This window comes from Osmerus mordax, chromosome 21 (assembly GCF_038355195.1).
Source record: "Osmerus mordax isolate fOsmMor3 chromosome 21, fOsmMor3.pri, whole genome shotgun sequence".
NCBI classification, from domain to species: Eukaryota; Metazoa; Chordata; class Actinopteri; order Osmeriformes; family Osmeridae; genus Osmerus; species Osmerus mordax.
This window is the reverse complement of record NC_090070.1, coordinates 9,785,374-9,807,741: the sequence shown is the minus strand read 5'-3', so window position 1 is coordinate 9,807,741 and position 22,368 is coordinate 9,785,374. Positions and strand designations below refer to the sequence as shown.

The following is a 22,368-nucleotide window of genomic DNA, read 5'->3' as shown; positions in this document are numbered from 1 at the left end:
TTTTCTGGTGTACTAACGTATTTAAGAGAGTAAGTGCACATTATACTTTTAACGAGCACAAAACACTGTGAACACAGATGACGAAGGAAAGATGTTTGCTACCTTCACACAGTGAGACTGATTCTATTCAGCGTGTCTGAGCATGCGCACTGCAGCGGTTCGACTGGGTACGGGAGGACATCACGGAAAACTCGCTGTACCCGAACCGCACGCTGAGATTCATTCTTGATTGCACTATAGCACGCCTACCATCAATACCATGCTTGATACACCGTTAAAGTCGGGGACAACTTAACAGCCTGGCGAGGTTGAGTCGTCGCAGAACCGAGTAAATAACCTTATGGGAACAGTATGCGGGAAATGGTTGGAGGTTGCTGCGTGTGTTCTGATGAGCGAGGCTGGGCTGAGAATCCGCTTGTGTACTGTGACGGACATGGGTGCAGCGTCGCTGTGCACCAAGGTAACTAGCTCGCTCTATTACAATGTAATTACCGCTTTTCGGGAGGATGGGTATAGGTGCGCTACGTGCGTGAGGACCCGTCGCTCTCTGTTGGTGCGTGTGAGGGGGTGTTATTTCCTTCTATATCCTTTGACATGGTTAGCAGATGGGACATGAAAAATGACATTAAGCCTTATGGCGCCGGTTCGGTCGTGTTGCTAATATTCGATACAAAGTTACGAACCGTTTGTAGCTTATTGGCTACATCTACAGCTGGGGACAGCTGCCTCAAAGGCCCACGAATACATTGTTTCCTGAATGCATCCGCATGCTTTGTTGATATTATGTGTCGTTGAGGCTTATTTTTTTTTTTACCATTTCCATAACAACATCCCGTACAATTTTAGGAGTTCAATCTAAATTTAACCCCACTTCGAAAACGATTTCCTTCTTTTGTCATGAAAGTTGTGGTCCGGTAGGCCACTTGAATAGTGCATAGCCTCAACTTCATTCTTCTGTAGGGATCCTTACAATCAACGTTGTTTTAAGAAAGTAAACATACACATGTGTAATCGTTATTGTAATAATATTTTTTTTTTATTCTGTGAAAACTCTTAAAACTCAGGTGGTGGTGATCGGATTGCATTCTGCACCTTATAGTATCACGTCCAAAAGTGTCTATAGTCATATTTAGACTACATTTATAAATAAAGACAATTTCCTATGACAATGATTTCTGTGCAACATGTTGATATGAATCTAATATTCCTAATTCCAAAATTCTTAAAGAAGAAATGGTTGTCTTTTTGTGTGTCTGTGTGTGTGGGTGTGGATGTGGGCGTGTGTGTATGCGTGTGTGCGTGTCTGTGTGTGTGGGTGTGGATGTGGGCGTGTATGTGTGTGTGTCCCAGCATGCTATGGCATCGTTCAGGTTCCCACTGGGCCGTGGTTCTGCAGGAAGTGTGAGTCACAGGAAAGAGCAGCACGAGTGGTGAGTGCACCTCCACTATATTTACATGACGAGTACCAACATCCCTTCATCTTAGAACGCTGACTACAGGCGATGTACTACAGTAAACACCAGCATGGATGTGTTTTGTGGCTGTTTATGTAAACATACCTCCAGTGCCATGTCTAATAGGGTGCTCATTATGTGTCAGGATTAGACAGTGATGGTCCATGGTCCAGTGAGGCCTGCTCTCTTTTTTTCACTCCAGAGATGTGAGCTGTGCCCCCACAAAGATGGAGCCCTCAAGAGGACAGACAGTGGAGGTAAAAAGCTTCTTTTTCTGGGGGGTCGTTTTCTTTCATCTTCTCCCCCTTTGATCCCCTCTGTCCATCCTGCACTTCCTGTTCTCCGTCTCCCTTGTCTTAGTTCATGATGTACTCCTTTGTCCTTCAATGTTGTCCTGGCCTTAGATATAGAGCCTACACTATGTTTTGGTCACTGTAAGTGTGTGTCTGCGTGTGTGTATGTGCAAGCACACATGTGTCTTGTGTGTTCTCGCGTATGGGTTTGGGTGCGTGTGTGTCTGTGCGCGTGGGTGGGTGTGTGTGGGCGTGGGTGTGTGTGGGTGTGTGTGTGTGTGCGTGGGTGGGTGTGTGTGCGCGTGGGTGGGTGTGTGTGGGCGTGTGTGAGTGGGTTGGTGTGCTTGTCAGTGTGTGTGTGTGTGTGTGCGTGTATTGATTCTGCCATGGTCTGTGGGTCTCCAATCCAGGCTGGGCCCACGTGGTTTGTGCTCTGTACATCCCGGAGGTGCAGTTCGCCAACGTCCTGACCATGGAGCCAATCATCCTCCAGTACGTCCCCCACGAGAGATACATCAAGGTACCCCACCTGCCGCACCCCTCCCTGCTCTCCTACTTCCTCCTTCTCACAGCTTCTCTCTCTCCCTCCTCTGTGTCTTGTCCCTACAGTCTTTCTGGTCCGGCGTTTTTTTACCAGATTGTTGAGTCTCACTGTGCGTTGATATGATAAACGATGCGTAAATTCTTTTTTTCTTTTACATTTTAGAAGATTTTGGCATAACAATGGAGTCATATTTACTATGTATTATTCTCTACATGGAATATTCTTTCTTTTTTTTGTACTGTTGCATATCCAATTTAAAACTGCCATCTGGGTAGTGTAGTATCAGGGTGCTTCTGATGGAGTGCTTACTTTTATGGCTAATGGTTGTCTTGAATGGTGCCCATTGTGAAAAATCAATACTTGACACATGAGATTTTGAATGGAAGCTTTTATGCAATTGCATCACTCTGCTGGGACACTCAACGATAGACAGTGGAGAAGCTGGCTGTACAATGTGAAGTGTGCATATTTGTGTGTGCCTGTCTGTCTGTGTGTGTGTGTGTTTGTGTGTGTGTGTGTAATGTACACACATGCTGCTTCCAGATCCCAGTGTCAGCTACAGTAAATTGCATCCGGCTCTGGCCTGACAGAGCCCTTCATCTAGATCAGCTTGTTGTATTCTTACACTGTGTTCCAGTGGGCAGTGAAAACTGGAAACGCCCCCCCCCCATACTCTCTCTATCTTCTATAGTGCATCCAGATGCTGTCTCTCTGCCCCCCCGCCCCCCACCACCACCATGTGGTTGGCATATTATGAGTGAGGGAGGGGGAGGAGGAGGGAGAGCTGAGGAGGAGGTAGAAGGACGGTGGGGGGGAAGAGAGAGAGAAAGAAAGAAAGAAAGAAAGAGAGGGAAAGAGAGAGAGAGACAGAGAGAGAGACAGAGAGAGAGACAGAGAGAGAAGAAGGTGGTAGAGTAGGAGGGTGAGAGAGGGGAGGAGGAGGAGTGGTAGGGGTGGAAGGTGAGGAGTCTGCTGCTCCTTTGTCCAGCACCTGTTGCTAGGCCTGGCTGTGGGGGAGCCACGAGGTGGGCGGGGGGGAAAGGAATGTTTCATAACTAGCTAGTATCGGTGACAGTTGAAAACGTGGCCTAGGAGTCCATGAAGACAAGAATCGAGTTTTCTCTCAAATCCCAGTTCCTAGCATTGTGTAACGTTTTGCGTATGCGAGTCCTTTCAGGTGCTCTTGACGTCGGAGGTGGACAACTTGAGCCGTTTTCTCGGAACCTTCTTTTCATTTTCCATCTGCCTATCCTTCCCCTTTATTTGTGTCAGACTTGCTACATCTGTGAGGACCATGGGAGGGAGAGCAAGGCGGCCTGTGGAGCCTGCATGACCTGCAACAGACAGGGCTGCAGACAGGCCTTCCACGTCACGTGGTGAGTGTGTTTGTTCGAGTGTGTGTGCATGTGTGTGTGTGTGTGTGTGTGTGTGTGTGCTCGGACTCTTCTAAAAATATGCGTTAGTGTGAAAGGGCTTCTCCTTTTTTTTTACCCTTGTTGTGTCTTGGTATGTGTGTGCGTGTGTGTGTGTCTGCGCATACATGCATATGTGTGTGTTTGTGTGTGTGTGCTGCTGTCTGACCCTATGGCCTTGTGTAGTGCCCAGATGGCAGGCTTGCTGTGTGAAGAGGAGGGGCCAGAGGCTGACAATGTGAAGTACTGTGGCTACTGTAAGCACCATTACAGCAAAATGGTAAGGAGTCTGGCTCTAGAGACGCACACACCATGATCTTGTAGTGAAAGTTTTGAGTTTAGCTATTTCGTTTTGATCCTTGATCCATGTGAACCTAGCAGTCAGTCTTGTGGTCTGCTTGTCCATTTAGTCTGCTCTCTGAGAATGAAACAAGGCATGGATTCAGGCCAACACCCGCTGTATGTTGCTTTGCATAAAAGCATTTGTTAAAGAAATACTGGATGCTCCAGCTATAGCTGTGTTTTCCCTGTAGTAATAGCTAGCTACACCCGTGTTTATCCTGTAGTTCCAGCTAGCTACACCAGTGTTTATCCTGTAGTTCTAGCTAGCTACACCAGTGTGTATCCTGTAGTTCTAGCTAGCTACACCAGTGTTTATCCTGTAGTTCTAGCTAGCTACACCAGTGTTTATCCTGTAGTTCTAGCTAGCTACACCAGTGTTTATCCTGTAGTTCCAGCTAGCTACACCAGCATTGACCCTGTGTCTCCGCTCTCTGTGGCGTCCACAGCAGAAGAAGATGCGTTCCAGTGGAGAGAACACAAGCAGTTCCTTCAGCCACACCAGGGGGCGCTCTACCTCCCCCTCCCAGGACAAGCACAGCTCCCATCACCACCGGCCCAGGAAGGTGTGTTTGAGTGTTTCTCCCTGTCTCTCCATGTTCAGCAGTCTCTCTGTCCGTCTGTCTGTCTGTGTGGGTGGGTCCTGTCTAGTCTAACAGCCAGTCTAACCAGGTGTTTGTCGCACTCCTCCAGAGCCACAAGGACAAGACCAGGCAGAAGGAGAGGCACAAGAAGTCGTCAGACAGTCTGGGTTCCTCCCTGACCAGCAGCGTCGACAAAGTAGTTATTATTTCCTTCTCCTAACCCTTGAGGTGAACATACAAATACGCATTGGTTGCACAGTCTCTACATCAACTAAGCCCTTGGCTTTGAAAGTGTGTCATCAACACACGTCGACCACAACTGATCAACAAGTCACTATAGCAACATGAACTCCCCTCCGCCCACTACTCTTTTGTAGTTGTCATCTGGTCACCACGGCACCAAGGATGGTGAGGGGAAGTCCAAGAAGCTGAGCTCGCATGGACTGGGTCACCGCAACAAGAAAACAGGATGTACTGGCAAAAGCTGCTCCTCGTCTTCCTGTTCCTCCAGCCCCTTCAACACGGGTACTAACCTCCATCTGTGCAAGCAAACACGCCTGCCGTCACAATGTACACTACCTGCCAATAGCTTATGTTTGGGATATTTCATATGTTTGGGAACTAGGTTCGTATGTTTGTAACCTGGTGTGTTTTATGTGGTGTGTGGTATAAGTATTTTCTGATGTACAGCCATGGCAAAAAAGTATTGGGAGCGACATACATTTTGTGTTTGCAAAGCTTGCTGGGCCTTGGCATAAAATGACTGCTAACATAGTTTCAGTAAGTCATATCATCAGCACAGGGGAAAGTGTGAACTAGTTCAAGCCAGGTGAAATCACTCTATCATTGGGATTGGATTTTAAGAGCAGATTGACTGCTGTAACAGAGGGGACTATTTGCATATATTGAAATATATATATTTTCGCCCCAGAAAGCTTAATATGAAACGTGCCTTATTGTGATTCCAGTATTCTATAGAAACACGTGAAAACATTTTCCTCAAATACTGAACCAGCAAACTTTGCAAAACACAACATTTGTCATTGCCAAAACTTATGGCCACGACTGTATGCTGGAAGTGTTTTTGGTGTATGTTTACAGGTGGCGGCTCCCTTACCTCAGCTCAGGACTTCCTCCAGTACTCGTCCTCCTCCACACGGCTGGAGCGCGACCACGACCGAGGCAGTGACGGCCACGCAGCCGAAGACCGCAAGGAGCGTCTCAGGAGGACGGTGGCAGAGGCGGACGAGGAGGAGGAGGACGAAAAAGAGGTGGCGAAGGACGAGGAGGAAGAGGAGGAAGAGGAGGAGGTCGAGGAGAGCAAATACCGCAAGACTTCACTGCAGCCTCCGGCCCTGACGCCGGTAGAGGGGTCACAGGGTCACCAGAGGTCAGAGGGCGAGAACAGCTCTTTCGAGACCAAGGTCACCATCTCCACCTTCGGCTCCATCATGCGCATCACTTCCTCGTCGGGGCTGGGCGGTGGAAGCAAGATCCGTAAAATCTCTTCCGGGGATTACAAGCCTTCCAAGTCGCTCTGCAAGCCCTCGCACCTGACCACACCCCCGATCCTGGAGGAGGCGGACCTAGAGGAAGACAAAGCCACACCCCCGCCGCCGCCGCCGCCACCCAGGGAGAGGCGTCACCGTGGTAACAAAAAGAGTCGCCACGGCCCCGGGCGGCCGCGAGGGAGCAAGAACCGGGAGAGGAGGGAGGAGGAACACCATCACCACCAACAGCCAGCTCACGCTGCCCCACTTCCTCCGCCCCCTCTGGCCGCCCCCTCCTCACTCTATCCCAGCCCCCCCACCCTCCCCCAGGCCGCCTACCCCTCCACCCTGCCCCCCTCCGCCCCCACAGCCTCTTCCAGCAGCCTGTCCTCCAGCCGCAGCAACATACTGCTCGGCTCTGGTGAGTGTGCGGTTGAGTGTATACATGTCACTTCCTGTCAGAGGAGCGGCGTACAGACACACTTGTGACACTAGTCAGCATTTCACTCTGTCTGCTGTTCTTGATAGATCTGTGAGGTAATGAAAGTAGCACAGTGCATGGCCAACATGTTTGGTAACATGTCAAGTGAGTAATCCGCTTGCTCTTCGACAAGATTAGTTGCAGTGTGCAGTTTCTTCTAGTTTCAGATTTGTCGCTAGGCGTTTTAGAATGTGGTTTTGCATGTCTGCCAACAGTAAATGCAGGAACACCAATGACTGATCTGACTTCCTGTTCTCGTTCTTATGAGATAGTATCTCACCACTGGTGTAGTGAACTTGTGGGTGTGTTTGTGTGTTTATGAGTGCGTGCGTCTGTGTGTGTGTGTGTCACTCAAAACCTGTGCATCTTTCTCTCGTCCCTTCCAGGCAACTACAGCACTCACAAGGACCCCCTCTCTCTGGGCGGGGGCATGTCCCTCCCCCCTTTAACGCTGGGTGGAGGTGTATGCATCACTCCTCTCTCCTCAGGACTCCTCCCATCCCACTCTTCCACCCTCCTTCCTCAAGTTAACTCCGCCCCCAACACGCAGGTACGCGAGGGGGGGACTGACGACTGGGTTGACACTGCCGCTGTCAAAGTGGGTTCAAAGGACCGTAATGGTGATGCTGTGTGCGTGTGCGTGTGTGTGTGTGTGTGTGTAGGTCCACCCAGGCTCCAGCTCGTCCTACAGTCTGAGTTCCTCTCAGGGCTTTGGCAGCTGCATGCCCACTGCCGCCACCCTGCCCCCACTACTGAGCCAAGCCCAGACCTCACTGCCAGGTCAGACACACACCGACACCACCTCAGTATGTCACACCCCAGCATTTCCCATGTGGAGGGAGGTCATTGTCATGTCGTTTGATCCACAGATTGTGACCTGGATGACTGTCGCTATCCGTGCCAGGGCAGCTCCCCCAGGGAGAGCCTCTCCTCACAGTGAGCAGCCTCTAGACTAGTCTCCTTCCATCAGACCTGCATGTCCTCAACCATTCGAACAAATGCTGGATTTGTCTCTGTTACTAGGGCTTGGGTCATTGATGGCGTCTCACGGTTTTGCCTCTTCCTCCTGGTCCCTCCCCCCTCTCTCCCTCCCTCCCCCCTCCTCTTCACCGTCTCCCCCCAGGTCTCCCATGAGCTGTCTCCCTCTGCTGTTCGACCAGAGGGAGGGCCTGGGCCACGGGGTCAGGGGTCGCCTGGAGAACGTCCCTCCGTCCAGCTCCCACATCGAGCTGCTGCTGGAGAAACACAGCAACGAGGAGCTGGGGGTCAACAGTGAGTGGGACTTGGGGCTTCACCAAGCACATCAATCGTGGGATAAAATGACCCCTAAAAGGTTCACTAAGATCCATAAACAGACTTGTTTACCTTCTAGGGAACTCCAATCTGGGAGTTTTTACTTGTCTTCCTTGAGGGTTTAGGTTGGTTGAGGGGCAGTTCTATGGGCGTATGTGAAGCCCTCTGTGACATGCTTGCGTGTAAAAAGGGCTATACAAATACATTTAGATGTGATTTGATTTAGAGGGTATCTGCTGTGTTTACTAGATGGAATTGTCTTCTCTCGTTGACTCCTGATCGATTAACAGCTGAAAGGTCTTCTGTCGTGCTATTGTCTTGTCTGATTCATAGCAACCATTGACAGATGAAGAAAACAACCTGTAATATTGTGGATTCAAGCTAGTTCATTTGCTCTTTTGAGCACAGTTACGATGCAGGGATACAGTAATGAACTGTTTTCAGTGTGTCTTTTTGCCGTTTCCTTCTCCAGTACACCTGAAGCGTAATCTTTGTTCAGGCTCTTTGAAAGGCCAGTGAGTTGGTTTCATCCTGAATTGATTTATTATTTACACACACCCTGAATAGGTCCTACTGTGAGACTATTTCTATTCAGAAATGATGGATGTATTCTAGGGCTGGGTTGTTGCAAAAATAGCCCAATGAGACATGACTCACTTTGCTGAAGGGGTGACAAAGCATTTGTGACACACTGTAACAACACAATACTCTGTTTTCATGATTTCTTCCTCACTCTCTCTCATTTTCTTGTTCGCTAACTTACCTCCCCTGCGTCCTTCCCACATTCCTTCTCTCACCCCCCCCCACCTCCCTTTGTCTTCCTCTCTCCTTCTCTTTCTACCTCTCTCCTCCCCCTCCAACCTCTTTTCCTCCTACCCCTCTCCACTCCTCCCTCCCTCCATCCCTCTCTCTCTCTCTCTCTCTCTCTCTCTCTCTCTCTCCTCCGCAGTTGTGGAGATGCTCCAGTCCCTGCACTCGCTCCAGCAGGAGAACCAGCGTCTCCAGGACCAGATCCTCAGCCTGACGGCCAAGAAGGAGCGCCTGCAGCTGCTCAACGTGGAGCTGTCCGTCCCCTTCCCTCCCCAGGCCCAGGCCCCCGTGTCTGCTTCAGCCCACGTCAGCTTTCTGTCCTCCGGCCACGGTACTCCGCCCTCCCACCTCCCCCCCCCCTTCCTTCTTCCCTCCACCCTCCCACCCCCCCCTCTTCCCTCCGCCCTCCCCCCCCTCTTCCCTCCACCCTCCCAGCTCCTCCCTTTTCCCTTCCACTTCCGCCTCCTTCTTCTCTTCCACCTCCTCCTACCCTTCCTCCTCCTTCTTGTCGTCTTCCTCCTCCTCCCCCTTCTTTTCATCCTCCTCCAGCCCTTCCTCCTCCTCCTCTTTCATCCCTTCCTCTTTCATCTTTTTTTCCCCCTCCATCTGCATGTTGAAGCAATGCCTGTTTCCAGTCCCAGCACCCGGTCTGTCCATCCAGTGGATCTTATTCCGCTTTTTTCAAGTACACACAGACTTCATGTGATATCCTCGTATCCAGAAACGGTGTGTTTATCGGGTTTGTGCATCTCTTGCTGTGTCTTGGCTCCCCCAGACCACCTCGGCACCAACAAGAGCCCTCTGTCTAAAAGCTGCTACCTGAACGACACCTCCTTCATGACCTCCTCTGAGGTTAGTCCCCAACAGAGATGGTGCAGATCTCAGATGAATGAAGGGATCTATTGATTGAGAGGATTGATGATATCTTATAGTACTATGTTATTACCCGAACAGCATATTCAGTGCGGTTGAATCAGCATAATCTTTTTTTGTTGACACGCATATATCCGTTCCAACCTCGTTTTCTCCCTCTCTAGGAGCTTCATTCTGGGAGTCCATCCCGCAGTAGCTCCTCCCTCTCCTTCCAGAGCACCCCGCCCCCTCAACCGAGCCCCGCCTCCTTCGGCCAGCCCCTGCTGAACGGACTGGCCCGTGGTTTGAGTGACGGCTTGGGCTCCGTCAGTCAGGCCGGGGGCTCCACCCTGCCCACAGTGAGCGGGCTCATGGCCTCACTGGCTGGAAGTCCACAGCTGAACATGAACGGCATGCTGGGTAGCCTGAACGGGGTGATCCAGTCCCCGGGGCTGAACGCCCTGCAGCCCACACTGCCGGCGCTCCGTCCACAGCCCCCTCCTCTCAACCCCCAGGGGCTGCAGCTGCCTAAGAGCATGAGCCCGTGAGTACCAGGGCCTCTCACCTCTCACTGGTAATAGACACCAGGGCTGATCCTAGCTTTGGGCTTTGGGATCTGCTCGGACATAGAAGCCTCTGGATTGAAATCCCAAAGCATTCCAGAGGCCTCATAGAAGCCTCTGGAATGCTAGCTGTTGGTTTGTGTCTTTGATGTCCCTTGTTGTGGGAATTGTTGACGCCTCACGTGTTGACTCTGGTAGTTCCGACTGATGCTGCCCACGTGTTGCCATGACCGACTGAATAAAGCTTGATGTCATCTCATCTCCTCGTGCATGATGTCGTTTCCTTGTGCGTGATGTCATTTCCCCGTGTGTTCCCTCTGCGGCAGGTCTTCCCTGCTGTCCGACCAGCAGAAGCAGCTCCTCCAGCAGCAGCACCAGCAGCAGCTCCAGCAGTTCCTCACCTCGCAGCACTTCACCCCTGTGAGGAAACACCTCCCGCCTCGCACACACTTAGCCTTCTAGAACCCCCTCCGTTTCCAGGCTTCGTGTGAACTAAGAAATGGATAGGAACACCGAAAGAGGAAAACCACTGATAGGCCGAGAAGCCGCGAGGATCCGAGGGTCGCGGATTCCTCGGATGGCGTGACGGCGAAACAGGTTTGCTTACACCCCGCGTCAGGTCCCTGAAGTCTTGCCCTCTTCCCTCGCCCTCCTCAGGAGCAGCAGGTGGTGGTGTACCAGATGCTGCAGCAGCAGAGACAGAGGGAGCTACAGCGCCTCTCGCCCATGGTCGCCCAGTCGCCCGGCCTGCTGCCCTCGGCAACCGCCTCGCCCCGCCAGGGGGGCCAGGGGAACCCTCTCTTTGGGCTGCAGGAGAGCGCACTTCACAAGCCAGGGGTGAGTGCGGCAGTGCTTCTGTTACTGACTACTACTGTACTACTCAAACTACTCGAGGGGAGTTTGGCCATGATGGCTTTGCACTTTACTTTCCAGCAAGAAACCTGAGAATATATGCCAGTATATATATAAATGGTAGAGATAGAGGATGTAAACAAGGTGACACGGTTAAGCCGAAGATGACGTTCAAACGTGTTAATTTGTGCTTTTGAACTCATTTGATATGATATGGGCGTTTGTTTTTTCAGTCTGCGGGAGAGAAGGGCGGAGAAAAGATCTGATGATCTCACTTTCACCTCGAATTGGAGCAGCTATCGCTATCAAAAAAGGAGGATGATTGATCCGAATCGGTTCAAAATTAAACTGAGGTCACCTTAAATCTAACAAGAGTCTCTTTCGCTCTCTCCCCCCTTTCCTTTTCTCTTTCTCTCTGTCCTGATCTATCAGCTCTATCACTCCTCTTTTATGAATGTATAATGGACCAGACTTTTAACAGTTATGCTTTTCATGCTTTTTTTCTTTATATTGGAGAAAGGTTTTGTCTCTTATAGTTTTGTTGTGTGTAGGCAGCTTTTAGAGAACATGAATACAGTGGTCTCTTATAAAATTGCACTAATTTGTTAACCAGACCAATGGGGTTTGCTCTTGAAGCCATGGCCATACCCTTCTCCAATGAAGGCTGTTATCTATAGGGTTTCCTGGATCCATCTTAGATGGCACTTCAGTTCGACCAGAATGTTCCTGGACCTTAAGAATCTGGACCATCAGTCCTTAAAAGCACTTCTGCGATAAATTAGAGCCAAACCGACTTCCGTGTTGTTCGTCCTGGGGGGGGGGGGTTCGGCCTGCCGCCTCTCACTGACACCTCTGTCTTCCTCTATGCTCGTCTTCCCAACCTTCTTATACTGGTCTCTGCTCCTTCCCTGTAAACAAACAGCTATGGTGGTCGGTGTGTGCCGACCTGCATCTCCAAGACGGGCCGGGCACCCTTCTGCCAACTCCCTGAGAATCCATAGAGAAATGTCTATTGTGCCGCTGCCGAGATTAACCAAACTAAACCAAACATTTTGACGTTGTTTCAAGTGTGCGGCAACATAAATGAGAAATTTATTTTATCTCCAAAACTGGTGTGCTTTGTTTGATAGCAGCTATCAAGCAAAGTCACCGTTTCCGTAGAACTTTCTACAGGATATTTGGTACTTCATAGGCCACTGGTAACTGACACTTTTGTGATTTATATGAATATTTTGCACTCTGTCTGTTAGTGTTAGGGTTTATTATTTTTTTGTTTTTTGTTTCTGTTGTACATAATGTTCTTTTAATGCCTGGAAGCTAGTAGTTATTTTAGCAATACTGTTAATAGTTGATATGCCTTAATAAATGAAGCTAGGTTTAATGAGGAAAACATTTAAAGGGCCTGGAGGCAGGTTGTCTTTAATCTTCTTTGTTTGATTTGTCTTCATCTATGTTGGAAACCGAGGGCAGTCCCAGTCCCTCTACCCCACACGTCCTTCGTAGATCATGACAAATCAACAATCGCATCATGTGAATAACTGTACTGATGACTGAATCATTTGTATCGTAAATCTGTCCTAAGATGAACTGTAGTGCTATGTTGTTCCTGAAGGATTTGAGGACAGTGGTCTGTTTTAGAGGGTGACATGTAACCAGACACACTCCAGCATGATGATGATGTCACAGTAACGGCATAGGAAATGGTGTGACTGCAGTGGCTTTTTTTTACTGATTTAAAAACAGCCATGATACAAATTAATATTCAAAACAGCACTGACATGACAAGGTGCAAAGTTCTTCAATTGTGGTAACAACCTTTGAAAACAGTTTCGACAAAATTATCAGGGGTTTTTTTTGTCCCAAGGAAAGCGGTCTTCTACCAACTCCTTGCCATTGTAACATCTGCATTGTGCCGGATCTCCATCAGAGGTGTCTCGTTAGATGTTACCGCATGGTAAAGTACATAGATAAACTCTTGATCTACCTTATGATAAGCTTATTTTATTTTTTATTGTTATTTTATTCGTGATCTTCCAGTTTCCTGTGTGTCTTATAAGCACTGATTGTGATCCTCCCATCTAGCTCATGTATTAATACTGGCCACTTATTCATGTCCTTAGACTCAGTCTTAGTCAAGAGGCGAGAAATACTTTTCCTGCTGTTACACCTGATGTTTTTCTTGTGTTCGGCCAAAGAACATTTGAACCATTTTACTTTTCTGTTTGCAAGCTCTTGATAGTGCTCTCCCGTACATGTGAGTTATATTGTTCTGTTTCTGTAGATAGGTGTCAGTGAAGAACCTCAAGCAACTTCGTTAGTTGATGAAATACTGTAGCAGCGACTATAGGAGATTGTTTCATAACGTTGATAATCCATGAGCCTATTCCAGTGTGTTGACAGGCTTCCCAAGGAGGTCTTCAGTTTACGAAGTACTGTACGTCCTTATCAGTTGTTGTACAATTAAGGTAAAAATCGAAGTGAGAAAACGTCCAAGAGATTGTTTGACTGAAAGAGTACTGCAAAAGGAATTTTGAAGGGGTGTCTTTCCCACATTGCACTGGGGCTATTTTCGGCCCAATGAAATGTACATCTTTTTTTAATACTTTTTTATTTGTTTTGAGTACAAGTTGTATACTTAAATGTGTTTGTGTAAAGGCACATTCATTTTTAAGCTTTGAAGTTTGGGTATCGAAGATATTCCATGTTATGTATGTTGTTCTGTGTATCTTATGTATTACAACATATTTAAGCACCTGTCTGAATAATGTTCTAGAAGAAACAAATTGCTTCTTGAGACATGAAATGCATTAATTCTGTTGCTAAATACCAAGATAAGACTATGCATAGTTTTTAAATGCATTGTTCAACAAAAAAAGGAAATTAAAAAGATTCAGCACTGCATTTTTAAAAGGACAACCGATTTGTCACTGTACAGTGTAATTGAGAGAATTAATCAAAATTAATTTGCCAATATTTAGATGAAATTCCCTGTAAAGTATTTTGATATTTTTGTGTAAAATAAAAAAGAACAATGACTGAACTTTTTCTGTTAACAAATGTATTTTACATAGCATACTCTAACATTCTTGGCTTTGGAAACTCTGATTTGCGGATCCCAGCCACTATAATACATTTAACACATTATTAAACTGGTGTACTTTACAGATTATCATGTAAAATTAACATGATGTTAAGGTATCCCCTTTAAGATGATAGGAGAATGTAACACTTTAATATGAAACGCCCTAAATATGGATCTGAAAATATGAAACCTTGAAACTGTTGGTCCATGCTTCGACAAACGTGTGATTAGACGTCACAGTAATTTGTGTGTCTAAACTGCGTGACGGAAGAGACATCGCCCTGGGGTTTATGTTTACCGCCTAGCCTACCTGAGGACACCATATTGTTTCTATCATACTTTTTGGTACAGAGCCAAGTTTCTCTTCGGAGTTTTCGTGCTGCTCCTTCTGCGTTTAGGGACAATATTTACGTTTGTAGAGCTAGTTTTTTTTTCTTTTTTTCTCGTATCTACCAGGGAAGTAGCCTACCCAAATCTGAAGTATACTCTACTCAGTTAGTTGCGACAAAAATGAACGCTGTTATAGCCGTGCGTCAAGGATGTATTGTAACATTCAGACTACCTCAAGTTACAGCAACACTGCCAACTTCATTTGTAAGTATACTTTATTTATAATGATGGACGTTTGTAATTGTTGAGCGAGGGTGTACGTTTTTGACTGCAAACCTTTGATGGTCGTGTTGGGGGGAGGGTGCGCTAAGTAGTGCACGGTTAAGAGTCATAAGTTAGCCTGCATGTACATATAAAGTTTGGTCTAATTTAATTTTTTATTTTATTATTTATATAAGAAAAGGGAGATTATTGTAGACGGATGTCTGCATTGGACAACAATGGGGGAAAAAACTGAAGAACTGAAACCAATGTAATTATCTAATGGACACGCCCACCATTAACCCTTAGCACAGATAATTTATTCCTTCATAACAGTGACTAATGAAAAAGTCATTTTAACCAGAGCAAAGTCCTCCATCGCTAGTATACTAGTTAACTTCAGTAACTCAAAATATAAGTTTGCATTATCTTTGTGTTAGCCTTTTCAGATCATTTGGATAAACATAAAACAGTCCTGCCAGTTGTTCCAGATCCTTTGTGCTGCTATTTTAAATGAGTGAAAAAGATTTAGCCTAGAAGGTATAGCATTGCAAACATCAGGTCCAGGTGTGTGCAGTTGTGTTGCCAACTCCAACTTTGGGGCTAAATTACCGGTCTGCCCTCCAGAAAGCATCAATAAAACCAAACTGTCAAATGTCGTTATTGTTTCGGACTGACTCTTCAGCCCCCCTTAGATGCTGTACTCCACGAAGACCTCCCAGGCAGTTGTGGCGGCAAGGATGCCCTGTAGGGTGAAGGTGACCGGAGGCAAACGCTATTCATGGTGCACCTGTGGGCACAGCAAGAAACAAGTGAGGAGGGTAGTGTGTGACATGAAATAATTTGTTTTAGAGAAACTGAATCATATATTAACTATAATATATATTTATAATGTCGTTATGAACATAATCCTATAGGCCGAGTTTATCATACCATATAGGAAATAGTTACATATGTGGAAATGCTGTAGCCCATGCCTAATGTTTATGTATATATATTTTTTTCAATAAGGAAAGTGATATTTTGTTCTTATTTTCAGCCCTTCTGTGACGGTACTCACAGGACAAAAGCGCCCAGCTTTTCTTCTTTACGTTTCACTCCAGATAAAGACAAGACACTTATGCTGTGTGCCTGTAAGCAAACCAAAAACGCGCCGTTCTGTGATGGCACGCATTTTAAAGTCATCTTCACTGACATTGTCAAGTCAGTGAAAAAAGTATTTAAATCTTAAACTGAAAATAGGTATTATATCATGCCAAACGGTATATTCCATACCATCCCAGTATGTAACACAATATACATTTTAAATGTAATCTGAGTCCGTCCTTATTTCATATATTAGATTAAAAAGTGCCTTAAAATAGATTTGTCAGTTCTTGCAATAATGTAACATGCCTTTTTTGTTGTTTTCTGTTGTTATAATATAGCCAAATGTTATGTAGAGAATAGACATTAGCCAATGTTCTGTAGTGTACGTACAGAAGGGAGCAGTTGAGGTTTAGATTTTTGATAGAAAAACTACGCAGCAACCATATGCGTCATGCAACAACAATGGGGGAAGAAATTACGACATACTATTTTGCGCTCCAAAAAAACAGTAACCAATCGAAATGTCATTAGACCACGTGGATAATCCGGAAATGACCTCTGTATGACCTGGCGTTTGCTTTTAAATCTCAGTTTTCCCCTTGTTGCTAAAGTGGGCGGTAAGCCTTTGGTGGCCTGAACTGTTTACGTTTCAGATAATGACAAGTTATAAAAGGTTGGTTTTGTTTGGTCGTTGCTAGATAATAATACGCAAGACCTGCATTATGACTTGAACACTTGACCACACGGAAACATGAGCATAATAATGTCAGAGACGATCGGCATATGGGTCACGACAACCTTGCGACAACCTTGGATATTATCGAAAATAGCGGCTCCGAAGGTAAGCAAACAAATCTAATGAATGTTCAAATAATGGCTCACATATCAATTGAGTGCAAGTTGCATAACAATCGTGGTTTACAATGTTGCACTGCTGTTAGGTGACTGAGAGTCAATGGAGAAGCCTAGCTTGCTGTTTGTGTCTTGTCTGTCACGGTATTTTTTTTTCTTGGGTACCTAATTTGGGTAAATTGTCCAACCTACAGGCCCAGTTATCCACTCTGCCCTCAGAGCCAGTCATCGCTTCCAAAAAGCCTTTGAAGGTGGAGCTTGTTGGTGGAAAACGTTACTCATGGTGTACTTGTGGACACAGTAAGAAACAGGTGAGCAGCATCATAATGCCTGTTACCTGTCTAACAAAGGCATTTGGTTTGAACAATGGTGGGAGGACAAACATGTTTATCACCGTATTATAACACTATCCAATCCCTGCCAGTAATATTTATTGGGGATGTTGCAATGGACTCTTCACATGGGTAAAGACAGGCACATACTGTGTGCCCCTATGCCAACAATGCAGTCACATTAGCAATGTTCGCTATCTACTTCCCTATTTCAACCTCGCATAACCACCCATCCCTTTGCTTTGTAGCCTTTCTGTGACGGTGCGCACAAGACAAAAGCCCAGGGCCTCGCGCCTCTACGGTTCGTGCCCGAGCAGGACTCCACGGCATGGTTATGCGGCTGCAAGTGCACCAACAACCCTCCTTACTGCGACGGCACACACAAGCAGGACTTTATCAAATCCGCCCAGATACCGGACCAGACCAACTGTTGAAGGGGAGCTGAAGTGTGTGTAACACAATTCCTGTGGTCCCTCTAGGGTCCTAGAGTCTAGGACCTCTAACGTAGGTCGTCTGGTAGGTCTTCTTGGTTCTACGGCTTTGAATGAGTTTCTTTCACTTAGGGAACTGATGGTGAATTTTATATAGTGCAGACTTGTTTTCTGCACATGGAGCAAGGCGATGCTAGTCCTTTTGAGCTTGGCTTATGACTGTATCCTAATTTGTATAGGATTTTGGCTTTATTTTAAGATTTACTGTTCAGTATAAGGAATTGTTTGGCTCACTAACTGTGATATGCACTGAATACAAAACACACAAGAGTCCTCAAGTACTGCATCTCAGGGTGAATCCATCACTTAGAAAATGTAGCCTTCAGGTTAGCTTGCACTGGGGTTTTGTGATTTCAATGTTTGTCAATATGTTCCTACAAGGGGAAACATTAAAAATACAGAAAGAACATAGCCAAAGCTGCAATACTTGTTTTGTTTCACGGGTAGAAAAAAAACTCATTACTGTTAGATTTGAGTTGGTTGAGGCAGTAAACGGTAGCATCAGGATGCAAGGCAGTCGTTACATTTTGTACTTTCATAAAATCAGAACAAGACAACTCGAACCCTAGTAAGTAAACATTTTAATGACCTAAAACATGCACATATGGCTGATAATCGTAGAATATCGCAGGATGGTCCAAAGAAACTTAAGGAATGTCATTGTGGAAATACAACTGTTGACAAGGTCGAATATTCAAATCCCTTGGAATTCTAAATATCTGCCATGAGAACAAGAATACATCAGATTTCACTTGGACATACTGAAAGTCTCCCCCCCCCCTCTGACAAATGTAGTGATTGAAGTTTAAATAATTTACAGTTGCTTTTGTAATTGCAAAGCACATGAAAAGGTTCTATGGTGTACTGTTTAGTCTGCATTTTACTCAATGAAAGTGCATCTAATAGGTATTGTTCTTGAAATTAGCTTGGGCCATTGAAACCATTTAAAAGTGTAGGCAGTCTGTCACAATACTGGCAAAGAGAAGACAAAACATATTGCCTTCAGTCATCAAATGCTGTCATTTGCATCGCAATGCCTTTAAGCAATTTGCCTAAGCTAATATTTAAGCCAAATCAATGGGAGACCCTACTGCATATACAATACAAAACAATATCTTGTATAAAAAGATACTTTATACATATGTATGCACACATGCTCACATTGGATACATACTGTACATTTTGTATGTGTGTTTTGTACTAGTCTAACACACATAACCACACACTCACACACACGTATACAAATGTCTATTTGGCTGCTGTTTAGTCTTGAGGCCCGATCTCAACTGTTGTCTGTTTTGTATCTCACGATGGACAGCTTCCTCTCCTTGCTTCCCCTCCTTGCTTCCCCTCCTTGCTTCCTCATGTAGTCCATTGGAGGGGCAACTGATATTTGGGGGGGCAATTAAAAAAAATGTCCTTGTCCTCCCCTACTTTTGGATGTGGATGTTTTAAGTCGGGGGCGGTAAAGAACCTTTGTCCCCTCCTCTCGTCTCCTCTGTGGCAGCTCCAGAACTGTTGCCATTGACAGTCACCTTCCGGGTATTGCTACCCAACTTAGGGGCCAGGGGGAGCCGCTGGGCGCTGTTGGGTCGCTCAGCTGTACCATTGGGGCTCTGGAGGGGAGGCGGCAGGCCGTGGAGCGTGGGGCTGGGCAGGGGGGAGGCTCTGGGGGGCAGGGTGGCAGGGCTGTGGACCTTGTCACAGGGGGAGTCGCTTTCTGACGTGTGGCTCGTGTTCACGCCGTCGGAGTGGGCCTGGGCGGCGGCGGCTTGGGATGGCCTTCGACGTTTCCGGGTGGGCTTGACCCAATACTGCAGGGGGATAGGTCCAGTCTGTGGAGGAAAGGAGGAGAGGGGGCGTGAGTTCAATGTTCTGCTGTACAATTAAAAGTCACGTATGAAGCAAAAGTCATTTTGGCAACAGAAATAGTGCGAGACGATGTACTCACTCGTCTCCATTCGTAGAAGTAGGCAATGTCCATCAGGGTGTAGTAGTCCTTCAACGGCTCATCTCCATACAATACCTCAACCTTCGGAGAAGTAAAACATCAATGATTGAAATCAAGTCCATGATGAAACGACCAATCACTTCTCATGCGGGTAATGACCGTATGTACATGCACACTGTACTAGACATACTGTAGTCAAAAGACTGAAGTGGATTACCCGATAATTGCTGGGAATGTCCATCTTGCTCCGGAGGAACTTGGCTAAGTGCATGACTGACATGGCCGCTGGACATTGCAGGAATCGCTTGCCATTGGACTAAAGAGAAGGGGAAAAAATGCTTAGAATATCGAAATGTGCAACTAGGGTAGTGGATTAAGGGCGCAGGCATTGAAACAGCTGGACTAGAAAATCTGGAGAATACTGACATTAAGATGCAGCACATTGTCTACCACGTGTTTCCAAGTATTGGTTTTCAGTGTTTGAAGTGTCTCTTACCTTGTCGCCATCTGTGTCTGAAGGTTGTGGTGGTCTCTCACTTCTATGGGTAAATGACACACACACACACACACACACACACACACACACACAGCACAAGTAAGTTACATTATAACCTCAATACTTAGATTTTGATGTTACATCAATACAAACCGAGATTAGTCAGCAAAACTTTAAAAACAGCCTTTTATTCTGAGCATGAACAAAAAAACAAACATTTCTTTCCGATTCAACCTAACCATAATCCACTCGTTGTAGGTGAGTCACTCTTTTATGGATGTGACTTCAGACACACTCTTGGGTACTCACTTGTTTTTCTCGTAGAACTGAATGGAAAGACTGATGATTTCATCCTCTGCGATGTTAAAGGTCTCCACCACCTCTCCAGGCTCCAGAACACGGTTCTCTGCATAAAAGTCCCGTCGCCGTTTCATCTCCTCTGATTTCAGCAAAATATAAAATCAAGTCACTTCCGTGGAATTGATTTAGATTGGTAAACATCACGTATGGTTTGTCATCATAACATTTTACATTTAAACACTTTTAGACGTCCTCTCAACAGTGTATTTGTTTGCTACGGAATACTTCTTTCCAAATAAATACTGAAATCCAACCACCTTCTTAGCTGTTCTTACCTTTGAATAACCCTGGAACAAGCTTATAAACAATGTCTTGTAGAGTTTTATCTGCCCTGCAAAGGGAAATAAATAATGAAGCTGTATGAGACATAGTCCATGCATAAAGACCATTTCCACCTAAATCTACAACTGTCAAGCTTATTGTAGCCTGTTATGACTTACTGACCCCTACTGTACTCATCAGTTCATCTTGTCAAAAACAACGTAAGGAGGAAAGACTGATTCAGTCAATCACACATCAACATATAAAAATGTGACATGCGACTTACCTGATACTAAGTTGAGGGCATGTCTTGTGTACCTGGACATCACACCTTGGACAAAACTTGTTTGTCTCCAGAAATGTAACAATACAGGTCTTACAAACTGTAGACAACAGATCAGACGATAAGCTTTAGTAGGTCAGTAACTTAATACAAGTCACACAGAAATAGCCACATTGTAATATGGTGCGAATAGGCTAAACTTTTGTCATTTTGGGGTTTAGAGAGCTTACATGAGTGCAGGCACTCCACGATGGTTGTGGCATCTATGAAGTAGCCCACGCACAGTGGGCATATGAGATTTTGATTTAGGTCTGTGATTTTAATACGGTTGGGTTGCATTTTATCCATCTGGAAGGATCTACAAAGAAAACATACATTAAACAACATGACGATATTAGAACGTTTTGTGGCCAAATTCATTAAATGTATGCTAACATGGTACAGATTTGATCTTAGAACCCATGATTGACGAATGGTTTTCCCCCCTACATTCGTATTGCCTATTTACAAAGAACTATATGCTTTCAGTGACACATTGTGTTCCATGTGTCCTTTGAAAACAATCAATATCAATTCACTGAAAACGCTTGTGGTCCTCATTTTCAGTGCCATACGTTGCGACAACTTGGGCATATATATTGCGATATTTAGCCTAGGATCTAATTTATTTGTTGAAGAAGGTGGTAAATCGTAAGGAACTGTCTACAGCACAGGATAGACCCAACAATTGCGCCTGTGTAACCTCTCGTGCATCGCATGGTTGTGAATCAGGGGCCCTACAAAGAACATTTACTTCACCGGTGCGTAGGCTACTTGGTTCGGCAATATACTAGAAAAACGTACATATGCAATGGCTAGGCAAAGGGGGGAATAAAACCCCGAAAAGAACACTGGGGTACAAAGCAGCCATCTTAAATTCACTGACGGGGTCGTATCAGAGACGAACAAGGGAGAATCCAAATATGACACCGTGCACCTTGTGGTGTGTTCTAGCGAAACTGTGTATTGCGTTGACTGAGACAAAAATAACGGATGGTTTAAACCTACCTGATTTGACATGTAAACTACCCCTTCATATAGACGTACATCCAGGTAAATAATTTGGAGTTGCTTAGAATTTGCAGCAGCGCCAGAAAATGGCTTTTTTTCAGCACACTCAGAGGACTGCCCATTATGATCACGTGATATTATTTTGTTGCCTTTTTCAGTGACCAGACAGGATTTAGAATATTTTAAACTTTACTAAAGTTCCGTACGCGTTGTATATATTTCTACACGGGTGCACACTACATAATTAATCAACACAAAGTTTTTATTTTATATTAGACAAATACAATTTCCAAAGCCCGCATGCAAAAATACCACACAAACACGCCCCCTAGATTTAGACCAAGTCTGATTCAGTTCGAGTTTTGAGTTTTGTAGTGAGTTTCCCTGTTGATGTTAAAATTGCATCATACAATCACGAACACACGTTGAAATGTGTCTTGCTTCACTCTAGTTCTCTCACTAATTGTGGGTCTTTTTTCACTCATGTGTTTTGGTAAGCTTCAAATATAATTCACAAGAATCCGTTATTTATAAGCCTCTTCTAGCCACTAGTGTCGGATTCA

General features: G+C 45.7%; 3 protein-coding genes across 4 annotated transcripts; 2 read left to right on the top strand and 1 right to left on the bottom strand.

Annotated features, from left to right (window-relative positions):
- The first annotated feature begins 218 nt into the window (after window positions 1-218).
- On the top strand, window positions 219-13,998 carry LOC136965398 (protein AF-17-like). 2 transcript variants are annotated; one of them, XM_067259536.1, is made up of 20 exons: window positions 219-460; window positions 1,351-1,430; window positions 1,657-1,711; window positions 2,158-2,267; window positions 3,564-3,667; window positions 3,890-3,983; window positions 4,492-4,608; window positions 4,736-4,822; window positions 5,004-5,151; window positions 5,728-6,537; window positions 6,984-7,147; window positions 7,260-7,377; window positions 7,467-7,533; window positions 7,721-7,869; window positions 8,840-9,031; window positions 9,476-9,552; window positions 9,738-10,096; window positions 10,442-10,535; window positions 10,773-10,952; window positions 11,890-13,998. In XM_067259536.1, exons 1-20 carry the CDS (start codon window positions 352-354, stop codon window positions 11,956-11,958), a joined length of 3,183 nt encoding a protein of 1,060 aa, XP_067115637.1. In that variant the 5' UTR covers window positions 219-351; the 3' UTR covers window positions 11,959-13,998. The 2 variants fall into 2 exon arrangements, with proteins under 2 accessions (XP_067115637.1, XP_067115638.1); XM_067259537.1 differs by lacking the exon at window positions 11,890-13,998 and adding an exon at window positions 11,201-11,771.
- Window positions 13,999-14,350: 352 nt separating this feature from the next.
- Window positions 14,351-18,833, top strand: LOC136965401 (CDGSH iron-sulfur domain-containing protein 3, mitochondrial-like). The gene is made up of 5 exons (XM_067259539.1): window positions 14,351-14,643; window positions 15,336-15,773; window positions 16,428-16,570; window positions 16,776-16,892; window positions 17,162-18,833. Exons 3-5 carry the CDS (start codon window positions 16,481-16,483, stop codon window positions 17,345-17,347), a joined length of 393 nt encoding a protein of 130 aa, XP_067115640.1. The 5' UTR covers window positions 14,351-14,643; window positions 15,336-15,773; window positions 16,428-16,480; the 3' UTR covers window positions 17,348-18,833.
- On the bottom strand, window positions 18,809-21,868 carry LOC136965400 (polycomb group RING finger protein 2-like). Its single transcript, XM_067259538.1, has 9 exons — window positions 21,803-21,868; window positions 20,986-21,113; window positions 20,759-20,855; window positions 20,487-20,542; window positions 20,161-20,290; window positions 19,852-19,894; window positions 19,573-19,671; window positions 19,356-19,436; window positions 18,809-19,239 (listed from the first exon to the last, which is right to left on the bottom strand). Exons 2-9 carry the CDS (start codon window positions 21,101-21,103, stop codon window positions 18,856-18,858), a joined length of 1,008 nt encoding a protein of 335 aa, XP_067115639.1. The 5' UTR covers window positions 21,104-21,113; window positions 21,803-21,868; the 3' UTR covers window positions 18,809-18,855.
- Window positions 21,869-22,368: the final 500 nt, after the last annotated feature.